The 12746-nt window shown below is 37.2% G+C and overlaps 1 protein-coding gene across 1 annotated transcript in view; it reads right to left on the minus strand.

Moving 5' to 3' along the window:
- Window positions 1–12746, minus strand: part of LOC107664005 (E3 ubiquitin-protein ligase MYCBP2-like) — a 157021-nt gene that overhangs the window by 129468 nt on the left and 14807 nt on the right. The window contains 1 exon segment of the mRNA XM_016454448.1: window positions 7340–7555. Within this exon segment, the coding sequence (XP_016309934.1) occupies window positions 7340–7555 (216 nt within the window).

A 12746-nucleotide genomic window follows, 5' to 3' on the forward strand; every position in this document is an offset into this window, starting at 1 on the left:
GGTGAAAGCCGATCCGGCGATCCACAGCGCGAAGTTGATGTATTTCCTCAGCGACCAGCACGGATCAGCTCCAGGCATGACGAAGCAGATATCGTCCTCTTTTGGAAGGCCAAACAAAGAAGTTTCGCTTTCACAATGAAACATACAGCATCTTCACGACATTGCTGCAGCAACAATACTACAGCGAGAATAAAAGTTACGCCTTCTTTCTTTGCGTGAACATTTGGGCGGCGTTATGCAAATCTTCCTACATTGTGACGTAGACATGTGGGGGCGTGTTAGAACGAGCCGTTTTAGGTAGGCGTGGACAAGTCTTAACTTTTATAAAGAATATCTCTTTGGATTTGAGACTTTAGTCTTTGCAACTTTACAGATCTTCTTTATGCACCAAGAGCTTGTATCATTTCATAGAGAAAGGAAAAATTTAAATCGCATCATATGACCCCTTTAAAGCATTTTCTTTGACATTTGAAACATTTGAAAACAATGATTCAATACAGAGCCAAGAACCAAACAAACCAACTCAAGAATTGAATCACACATTACAAACTTTTATTTGAACTGCAGAGTCAGATTTCTGCTGCCATGGTAACAGCGTCTGCTCTGATTGGTGGATATCTCTTTAGGATTGTGGGTAATGTAGTATTTAAGAGGGAAAAATTCTAAAATTAAACATGACATGGCTTTTGAAGAAGCATTTAACATCACTGAACCAACTAAGCTCATGATAGGTCAGTCATGAAAGGTTAATATGTAATTGTTCAAGCTTAATTTCTCTACAAAAAAAATGTTTTTGTTTTTTTTGCTTGGAGAACTTGTCCGTCACACTCTATTTTCTCACTCTGCAAGCACACTAAGTCAAGTAATACTTATTCCAGCACAAACAAAAAAAATAATAATGTGGCTTATTCAGTATAAAACCACCATCATGCAACAGAAATGCCATATCTGAAATCAGTGTGTGGAAAAATCTATCACTATAGCAACAGAGTTGTGCCGAGAACAGTATGGCTTACTTTGACATAAAAAGAATAAAAAACGAGGACTGAATGTGTTTGTTAATACAAACAGACTTTTAATGCGGTGTTGCCGTTTCACCTAATGGGTTTATGTGAGCACCAGCATGTAGAACATTCAGGTCATATGAGCATGTAAGTTAGTTTGACTATGCCTCTTTTATCTAAATGTTGTTAAGATACAGATTTTGCTGTGTAGCAATCCTCAGTTGACCTCATTACAGCCGTGATCATTAACAGAGATATTTTAATGAAGGAATCTTTGGGAAGTTTCTTTGTGGAAACTGTTCATTACTGAAAGTGCTTCCTTCTTGTTATAAGACACTGTGTTGGGCTATCATAACAAGAAACCTGTTCATCTTTCAAGGTCATCATCTAAAACAGGAATTTCTGCTTTGTTCACAGGACGTCCGAGAGAGATAACAAATGATCCTGCGTAATGTCTCTCAAGGTTCAGACTTCAGAAATGATATAACAGATGCTCAACAATCAATAAAGTGCTTGTCCTTGAATAAATATAAAAGCATCTTCAATAGCGAATCATAACACCCTGACACAATTTACACATCTTAAAATAATAGTCATCAGGGTATAACATGGGACCAATCTGCATATTTTTGCCATCCATTAAAACAAGTCTTTATTTTTCATCAAATCCAACTTCAGAGCTTGTGAGACTTTAATCAGTGTAATTTCTGACTAGATATTAATATGATATTAATAGTTAAGTAGTTAAGATAAACATTCACAGATTTTTGTTGAATAAAAATGGTATGTTGATTTAAAACACAATTTGTGCAGTGCAGAATTTGTTTACTGTATTGTCAGAACCATGTTTTTAATAGTTAAAAGTGCTAAGTATTGTTAACTGAATCGCTAGGGAACTAGAAACGTTAAGTGGAATCACAACCAGAAATATTCCTTGACATTTTAATTTAATTCCTAGTGCTTTCTATCCCTAAGCACATTCCCTTCTAGGTCGTAGCCTACGCACAAGATCTTTGAAGTGGAGATTGGAATTAATCAGCCACCTATCCACATATGGCTGTGATGTGAAGAGGAAATGTCATATTGATGGTATAACATGGCAGTGCCTCCCTTTGGCCATTCTTGCAATGCAGAGTAAGAAACATGTTCTGCCTCCACTACTCATGATATTGGTTTCAAAACTTGCACATAAAAAAAGAAAATTCTGTTTATAATATAAATATAAATAAATAAATAATTTAACGGAATAAATAACTAAATCATTTTAATCTGGTAAATCCAATAGCCATTTCTGCTGAATTAGCATGACCAAGCACACTACTAAAATGCATTTTGTAACTAACATATACTGACAATCACCATAATAACACAGGTGATAATAAAGCAAGTCACATGAGGAATCAAAGTTCATTATAAGTAGCCTTTCCACTGGCTGAGGTAACAATGACAACAGAAATTAACTTATTCACATGGAATGCCATCAAAAGTAGGGCTGAACGATTAATTGCACTTGCGAGAATATCGCGATATGAAAAAAGGCTGCGATTACACTCGGTCACATGACACGCGAGAGTAAAGAGGTGTGTTCGACTTGAAGATCGATCGGTGTATGACATCAAAGTAAGGCGAGAGAAAGCATAAGGAGACGTCCGCTCTCTTATAGCTCTCGCAGTACTTTGATGACACACACATCGGTCTAATCAGCGCTGCTTCAAGTCGAACACATTTAAGCAGTCTTCAGAGGAAGCATCAAGTTGGCACGCTACAGTGTTGCCAAGTCCGCGGTTTGGGGATCCCCTTCAAAAAAATGTGTATTTTACCCCTGGAAATCCGGTTGACCCCCCTCGAAACGCGATTGGGCTAGTTTTGAGTAGCAATTGGGCAGGTTTTGTTGTGAAAACCTGGCAACCCTGACACGCTACACGCGGAAATGTTTGAACGTGTATATAATGAACGTACTTCAAAACGGCACATTGAAATTACTCAAGCAGTAACAGTGTTACGGTGCATTTCATTACTGAAGACTTCGACCATAATATATATAATAATTAGGGAAGCACCGAAATGAAAATTCTTGGCCGAAGCCGAAGCCGAAACCGAACAGAATTAAACACTGGGCCGAATGCCAATACCGAACACAGTTTTTCGAGTTTTTTTCCCCCATGTATTTTGCCATTTTTTTTTCACCATTGCATAAATTAAAAAGCCAAAATGTGCCCCCCTTTCTTGAATCAGGCATGTTTTTTTGTTGTTGTTGTTGTTTACTGTACAATTAAAAGCTGCCTTGCTGAGAAGAAACTTATTTTAAAACATTGGAAAATATTACAGATGAACACTATGTGTGAATGTTATAATAAATGTATTAAAACAGAGCTGTTGTAATGATTATTATCATTATTATTGTCTTACTTTTTAATTTATTTTACAGAACAACAGTAAAATTACAATACTAACATTTATGAATGTTAAAGAGTTCTTGCTTTTTCTCAACTTTTATTTTGGCGGAAACGCGCAGGAAGACCTCAATACTTATTTTTGTTGACAACAGATTTATAAATGAGTCTCATTACGAATACGTCGTACGCATCGCATTGTCACATGACTAGTAAAAATTCATAAAAATGTGACCGAGCAACTGATGACTGTATCAGCGCACTCGCGCTTTGGACTTTGAACCCTGGTTAACAAGCAGATCTGCTGCGAGTTCGTGCAGTGCTGTCAGAATACATGCAGAATACATGCGCGCGTGTATTAGAAAACAACATTCTGCAGTTTATTTACTAATTGTTTAAGGCTATTTCGCGATTTCCATCATCATACAGTAACCCCTTCCTCTTCTCATTGAAGACATGCGATGCAGTCATAAACAGTCTCTCGCTGTCGGTGCTTGTAATGATTTTTGCGTCTTTCTCCGACAGTTTAAAGGGGTCATATGATGCGATTTCAATTTTTCCTTTCTCGGTTTACGCTGAGATAATTCATACCCCTTCGTTTGAAGTGTGGTCCCGAAAAATCTTTGTTTGAAGGGCTGTCTGGCCCTTCCCCTACCCCTCCAACCAAAAGAGAATTGAGACACCCCTACCCCTTCACATGATGCGCGAAATGGAAGGGTAGGGGAAAGGGGAAGGGCTAAGGGGTAGAATTGGGATTGGGCCTACATGCTTCCACACTGCTGACGTGTGTGCTGCATAATAAAGAGTGCGCGCCTCTCACTCAGCACTGGTTGCTATTTGATCGCGTCATATCATTGAGAAAAGAACATTTATGTTTAATCTATATAATATTGTGTTGGTCATACTATACAATGATTTATAGCTTGTCTTTGTTGAATAATACAGAACATAAAGAGCTTTAAAAAATAATTACATATTAAATCGCAATCGCAATATTGGTAAAAAAAAATCGCAGTTAGATTATTTTCCAAAATCGTTCAGCCCTAATCAAAAGTATATAGGGAATATATACTTGTCACAGGGAATTCTGGGAATGTCAATTTACGACTTTTCACTGCAAATTACAAGATGCCTTGTTCCTTTTTGCATTTAACAGTATTTTACTGTAAAATTATACATAATGTTCTGTTAGATAAAACTAACTAACTGGTTTTACCATGGCATTTTTATAATCTTTAACTTGGGGTGCTCCGATTGATCAGTTATCAATCACTATCGGCCGATAATCGCTTTGGGATGTTTGATCGGCGGTCTCTATAAAGGCCGATCACCAAAAAACGATCTAAAGCTGATGACGCACCTGCTGTGAGAGGTTTGGCACTGTCTCAGTTCAGCGTGGGTGAAATAATTATAATGCTGAAGGTGAGCTACAATTCATATGTCTTCATTAAATAACTTATAAAGTAATTGGAAAACTTTCTGTGAGACATAATTTCACAAACAGTCTGAGTGAATAAATATTGAAGAAAAATGCAATATGCGATAACTCATTACATAATGCGATATGCGATATGATAATGCTTAAAGTGCTACATGCTCAGATGAAACAGTTTTACTCAGCTGTTGCTGAGTCAGTTCTGTGAATTTCTATAACTATTTTGTGTCATATATATATATGGTTATTTGTATGTATGTATCAAGAGCTCCTGTAAAACCACAACAAATTCCTTGTGTTTGCGCACACTTAAGTGGTGAATAAAGCTCGTTCTGATTCTGATTCTAATATAACTAGCATACATGTTTCACTTTTTGTGAGAAGAAAGCTCCCCTACAACAACTTCTGAAAGTGAACAGTAGTGTTTTACTCTAGCATTACATAAAAATTTCATTTTAACATTAGTGTAATCATGAGTTTAGGAACTGAATAATAAAAAGGAAAAATACAACACTGCTTAGTATTTACTCAATATGCACTGATTCTTATTTAAGCTACAAAAGTTATTTAGGTAAGAGCAGTGAGTGATTTTCTCTTTGTCTTTTGTTCATGGCCCCAAATATTGCAAGCCGTAGCGATATGCATATTGCGATATGTACATTTGCGATATTTCGATAATTTCGATATATTGCACAGCCCTAGCGCGCGTTCTCTCTTTCTCTCTCAAAATGCGCAAATGGCTTCAAATCACATCGCGTCTGCACTATAAGCGAGCTGCACGCTGCACAGTCGACACAGGAATTGTCACTTGCAAAAACGAGGCAGTGTTGTATCGTCACTAAAGTTTATAAATTCTTTTTAATTCTTGCCAGTGTTTAAACCATTCCGCGCTCACACATAATGCCAGTTTCACATTATTATACTCCGTTTGCAGTGCGTATGCAGTGCGTATTTTTCTGCGCCCATGTTAACGGATTAAAGCGTTCACACTGCACACGGTCCAACAGTGCGTCCCAGGAGCGGAGCATCTGCAGCAGTCAGTGCAGAGATCATTTCCGCACTGAGTCTGTTTCTGCTGCGCTGCAAGCGCTGAATTAAAGTAACAGCGCATAGTTTGCAGGATTGCTTGTAATAAAGATTTCAATGCAAAAGAAAAGGCGGTAGAGCTGACTTTTTCTGTCAATGGTAAGTTTTAATTTAGAATGTTTGTGATAATGTAAGAAGAGTAGTTTAAATGTTTTGTCACTTGCTTGAGCAACTTAATATATAAATCTATAAGTAAAAGCAAAAGTAAAAAGCATTGAATAATTTGTTTCTTATATTTGTTGCGTTTAAACACGTCTATGAAAGACAGTACTGTACTGAAAAAAGAATCACAATGCTGAAAAAGCATTTAAGTAACAATGTTTGGATTTGAAATCAGAATAACGGATAAATGTTGTGTTTGTAGTAAACAGCTATGGATGAGTAGTGGACTCCTGTGTGAAAGCACAATGAGTCTGTGCTGCTTCTGAACCGCACATGTACTGCATACGCACTGCAAACGGAGTATGTGTGAACCTCACATACAGCTCATGAAATCAGGCTTGTACTGTGTGTAAGCTAGTGTGCAACAACTGCACGATTGTCAAAACAAAAATACAGTGCATGATCAAACATTTAGGTCGGATAAATGTATATTTTTGAAAAATGTCTAAAAAATGCCCACCTCCACCCCTCAAATAAAAAAAATCCCCTCTCACAAGAGTCACCTAAGAGAGGAATTCATTTTCAAAAATGAAATTCAGGCCCTGAATAAATGTCTAAAAATCTTGATTGGATCATCACTATAATTAACTCTACATGATAAAAAGAAGGCTTTAAAAAGATTGGTAATCGCATCGGCAGATACTGCTTTCTTTCTGATCCTGATCGGAGCACCCCAATCTTTTACCATTAAAGTTACAATAATATTTTACAATGTGTTAAGCTGCCTAGCAAGATAAAAGAATCACAAATGAGTGCTCAACACTCCAAGAAAGCCTACAAACTGATCCTAAAGGTAGGCAGCAAAATGATACTGTCTTCTAAAACTTTCAACACTCAACAGGAGCGACGTGACTGATGCCCCGTTCTATTTCTAACATACTCCACGCACTTGTGCTACTTCCAACAACAGTACAAATTCAAAACTATCACTTCAATGCCTCCACTGTAGACAGCCTCATGTTGTTGTGGAACAACAAAGGTTGAACCTGGTGTAAAAACGGTATAAGATAAAAGCAGGGTGACACGTATTCTTCACAGATTAGGCAGTCACATTTAGTACAAAGCCAAGCCATCATTAATTAATCCAATTCTGATGTTTCGGTATCATGATCTCAAATATTATTAAAAACACTGGAGTAATATTCTCATAATACACCAGAAATAATAAAAACAAGAAAAAAATGGATATACGGAATCAGAAATGAAAGAACTTAATCACATGACTGGGCTTCATATACGCATTAATGTCGTGGACTGACCTTGGGCAGTTTGAAGGTGGGTTCGCGGTACTCCTCCTCCTCCTCACTGTCTGAGTCGCCGCTCTGCACAGAGTTGCGAGAAGCCAGGGCCAACGTGGACTCCTTCTGCTGCCAGTCCAGCACGCAGTGCCGTACATTACAGTAGACGTTGAATGCAGAGGGGTTGCTGTGGAGTTTGATGTCAGGCACTGGAAAGGCCCCATCCAGAGTCTCTGTCTGCCAGACGACAAAAAGAATTACTGTAATATTAGAAGAAAATATTTTTAGGCATTTAGGGGTGGGCTGCATTACCAAAGAAATATTATTTTACATGTAATTTTACAGTAATGGAAGAAATGTATATTATGTTTATGTAGGCCTATATATTTATTAAATACACATAAAACATTACTCTTATATAGCAATATTTTAATATTTAATTACAATAATTTAAATTAAACGTTTTAAATATTGTAAAAATAAACATAAAATAAAAAATAAAATAGATTTTCATTTATTTAAAAAAATCAAAATATTTCTTATATTTTAAAAATATAGCTAAATCATTACAGAGATAATAAAAATAGAATTATTATAAACCAAATAGCATGGACTTAATTCTTATTAGTAAAGGGCATTTCACACTGAGCGCGATGCGAAAAAGCGAGGCGAATTGCCGACGAACGTTGTTTCACACCAAACGCAAAACGGTCGATCGCCTTCTGCTAATTCACGCCTGCACGCTAGGTGGCGCCGACCAGCAATGCAGTTTTCCTCAGATATGGATCTCGTATATGCATTTAACATCGTACGCTGCTCAATATACAACAATAAATTAAGATAAAATTTGGTTCTACACCAGAACCACAAACTATCTATAATGCTTAAAAGAATACATCCTAAAATATAAATAGTACAATTAGCATCAAGCTACACTTGAAAATGTATGTAATTATTAATGTATTTGCTTAAAACCCACTTTAAACCATCATCGAGTGCTTGTAATAACTTCCTATTGTGATCTACAGTTGACTTTGATGATTCTATAATAGGCACACATGCACTCTTTGTATGTTTAATAACGCTACACTGCTTATAATTTGTCATAAACATCCTTTATTGTTATAAAAATACCATGAGCTGCATACAAAACAATATAGAAAATATTTTGTCATAATCATATGTCTTTGCTCATCATATATCATATAATCATATATATTTGCTTTCATATTTTGTGTGTATAAAAATGTTTCACTCGATTTTTTTAATACGGAAGATCTAGAGATTGAATGCGCTCTGACTCATATAACACTCGCTCACGTGGAATAAAACGGACAGTGCTCTCCAGATCACATAATTCAGTGTAGAATTAATAGAAATTATATCAAGAACATGTGAAGATAAATCTGTTCTCAGATAGGCTACCAAAGACAACAAGAACTCGGCATCCACTCTCTACTCTCTCGGAATACTCTTCTTCGGTGTTTGTTTGTTTACATTGGTTTTCAAAACAGCGCCACCACTCTCACCTTTTTGTGCAACAGCAGCTGCTCCGGGCATGTGATCTAAGCTCAAATCTGATTGGACGGCCCGTTTCATCAAGGAGCGACGGGGAAAAAAATCAACACACAGGACAAAAAAAAAATCCTCGCTTTTTCACACCACCAATGATTGTGCCTAGTGTGAATAGCCCCATTAGGGATCTATTGTTTCAATTCAAAAGCGTCATCGCGCCGAACATTCGCGCCAATTGTCGTGTTCAGTGTGAAAAGGCGTAACAATATTAGGTTGTAAAATACCTAATATACACACACGTCTGTAACCACACATCAGTTCAATTTCATTTTAGTGCATCAGTTTGTCATAGACAATGTAATTTTGGCTTCAAATTCTGAATAACACCCATGTTGATATGCTTCTTCATACGCCACCTGCAAGTAACGCAAAGCAGTCCTACCCACTGATAACCATATGGATACATCCACAATCACATAAACAGTGTCAAAATGTCAACCGTTGCACAGTATATTCCGTCATATCATCCAGCCCTACAATGTATCTAAAGTTTCATTGTCCCATTCATCAGTTCTTCCCCTGATAGGCTTAACTCATCCATTTGTCTTCTTATTTGTCTATCAGCCAATAATAAAGGATGATGTAATGCAGGGAAGGTCATTCATTTTTAGGCGGACACCACAGAGAAATCTACCCCCCTGTGTTTGGCACAGCGACGTCAGACATCTGAAGTCATTAGGAAGCCACATATCTGAGCCATGCCTAGCAGCTCAGTACACTTCCTGTGATTTGCTATCACTGCTGCAAAGCAAGAACAGCTTGGTTAAAGTGTTACCCAACAAACAGACTCCAAAACAGCTTTTGATTTGGGGAGGATGTCTTGTTTGCTTCTGAAATCTTGTCCTCGTCAGTCAGCAGAGTGGCTGCTGATGGAAGAGACTGATAGACTACACGATTGCCTCGGACTTTACTCTCCAATTCAATGTCCTGGATTTGCAATGCCCCACTTTGGCAGTAAAATCAATGTGAAGCTCACTGAAGTAAATCACGTACAGCTTAAATGAGGAAAAATACTTACATACACAAAGTTCTGCCTGCTATTTTTTTTATTGTATTAGTCATTTAGCCTAGAGCCCTAGAAAAACCTCTGCCTCTAATATTCAAACGATATAAATGACGGCAGTTTCCAATAGTACATTACAGTGCGGAGCAAATCTACAACAGCATGCAAAGGAAATTCTATTAAAAATATATATATTTTACCCAAATCCTCAGTTGATCGCGCCAATTGTCGTGTTCAGTGTGAAAAGGCGTAACAATATTAGGTTGTAAAATACCTAATATACACACACGTCTGTAACCACACATCAGTTCAATTTCATTTTAGTGCATCAGTTTGTCATAGACAATGTAATTTTGGCTTCAAATTCTGAATAACACCCATGTTGATATGCTTCTTCATACGCCACCTGCAAGTAACGCAAAGCAGTCCTACCCACTGATAACCATATGGATACATCCACAATCACATAAACAGTGTCAAAATGTCAACCGTTGCACAGTATATTCCGTCATATCATCCAGCCCTACAATGTATCTAAAGTTTCATTGTCCCATTCATCAGTTCTTCCCCTGATAGGCTTAACTCATCCATTTGTCTTCTTATTTGTCTATCAGCCAATAATAAAGGATGATGTAATGCAGGGAAGGTCATTCATTTTTAGGCGGACACCACAGAGAAATCTACCCCCCTGTGTTTGGCACAGCGACGTCAGACATCTGAAGTCATTAGGAAGCCACATATCTGAGCCATGCCTAGCAGCTCAGTACACTTCCTGTGATTTGCTATCACTGCTGCAAAGCAAGAACAGCTTGGTTAAAGTGTTACCCAACAAACAGACTCCAAAACAGCTTTTGATTTGGGGAGGATGTCTTGTTTGCTTCTGAAATCTTGTCCTCGTCAGTCAGCAGAGTGGCTGCTGATGGAAGAGACTGATAGACTACACGATTGCCTCGGACTTTACTCTCCAATTCAATGTCCTGGATTTGCAATGCCCCACTTTGGCAGTAAAATCAATGTGAAGCTCACTGAAGTAAATCACGTACAGCTTAAATGAGGAAAAATACTTACATACACAAAGTTCTGCCTGCTATTTTTTTTATTGTATTAGTCATTTAGCCTAGAGCCCTAGAAAAACCTCTGCCTCTAATATTCAAACGATATAAATGACGGCAGTTTCCAATAGTACATTACAGTGCGGAGCAAATCTACAACAGCATGCAAAGGAAATTCTATTAAAAATATATATATTTTACCCAAATCCTCAGTTGAATTCAGAATGAAGACAAGATAACATGGTCTTTCTATTGAGTTTTCCTTTGGAGCAAAGAGCAAATTAGTTTTTCATTTAGCCTAAAATCGAAAAAAATAAATAAATAAACACCGAGTTGGACAAACATTTTTGGACAAACAACTTTTTAATAACAAAATTGTTTCGGCAGTGGCTGTGATAAGAACTTATTTTCATTACAGACTATTTCAGACATACACTTGTAGCGTCTGGACCAATCAGACACACAATATATATTTTTTTAGTTATATTTAGCAAATACTCCATAAACAAGTTTATGGACACTGAATGGATTTCTGAGGTAAAATTTAACATTATGTGACACTGTTTACAAGCAGTTTTATTGACGTCTTTACATGGTTGAAATACTGAATGAGTGATTACATGTCACATTATACATTTCAGTCATTTGAAATGTTTTTTCAACATATATTTTGATGTTCTTTCATGTTTATTTTGTGCTATAACTAGTACTAAAGAGGAAGAGATGATCGTTCATGTGCCACTTAAACTGAGGCGGCCACAGTGATCTGTCACGATACTTTAAAGAGCAGCAAAATAATATTTGTGACTCGTGCTGGCAAAATGAGTCAGAATGCACGTGGGCTAACTTTGAGTGACAGGCAAAAAAAAAAGTGAAAAATGTTGATTTTAGTCGAATGTGAGGTTTTCACAAATATGAGTTCATTAAGCCCTCGTCTAGCGATCCCAATGCTCCAAATATTAATTAAACATCTATAATTATCTTTATTTGTGCATTTTCTGAGGGAGTACCTTTTCTCCACCCGCTTCTCGCGCTGACTCATCCAAAGCGCCCGCATAAAATGCGCTTAAATATACGGCGATAAATATACACACGCAGAATTACAGTATTTAAGTGTTCACATAACATAATCTGTTATTTCTTAAGTAAACGTTTGGGGAACTGTTGGAGAAAAACATCTGATGTGTAACTAGGGCTGCACGATTAATCGAATGCGATTGTCATGCGCATTTTGTTAAAAAAGCCGGTTCTGTAATCAACAGGAAATCATCGTCACGTGCTTTCAGATGGAGCAGAATTTACTACACATAGCCGTAGTTCACTGACAAGTTAGGAAAAAGAATAAAAAATATCGCAGACGATTTTATTGCGCGATTCTGAAATCGAAGAAATCGTTCGCGATAATGACAGCTGTTTGCATAGCTTCTCAGTGAACTACAGCTCTGTGAAGTAAATGCTGCTCCATCTGAAAGCATGTGAAAATACCACATTTAATAACATATTTTTACCCCAAACTCACTTCATAATGTCAGTCGAGTGATTGAAATAAATCCTTCTGTGAGATGATGTGGCTTCTTACACAGAATAAGGCACGCAACATATTTCATAGTATTTAAGCAGTGATAAAGGCATTGCATTATAAATATACTTTATTTTAGGGCTGCACGATAAATCGCATGCGATATTTAATGCGCATCTTGTCAGAAATCCGGTTCTGTAATCAGCGGTAAATCTCCATCACCTGCGGGCTTTCACATTGAGCAGCATTAACTACACAGAGCCGTTGTTCACTGACGAG

Source organism: Sinocyclocheilus anshuiensis, unplaced genomic scaffold (assembly GCF_001515605.1).
Source record: "Sinocyclocheilus anshuiensis isolate Anshui unplaced genomic scaffold, SAMN03320099.WGS_v1.1 scaffold247, whole genome shotgun sequence".
Taxonomy (NCBI): domain Eukaryota; kingdom Metazoa; phylum Chordata; class Actinopteri; order Cypriniformes; family Cyprinidae; genus Sinocyclocheilus; species Sinocyclocheilus anshuiensis.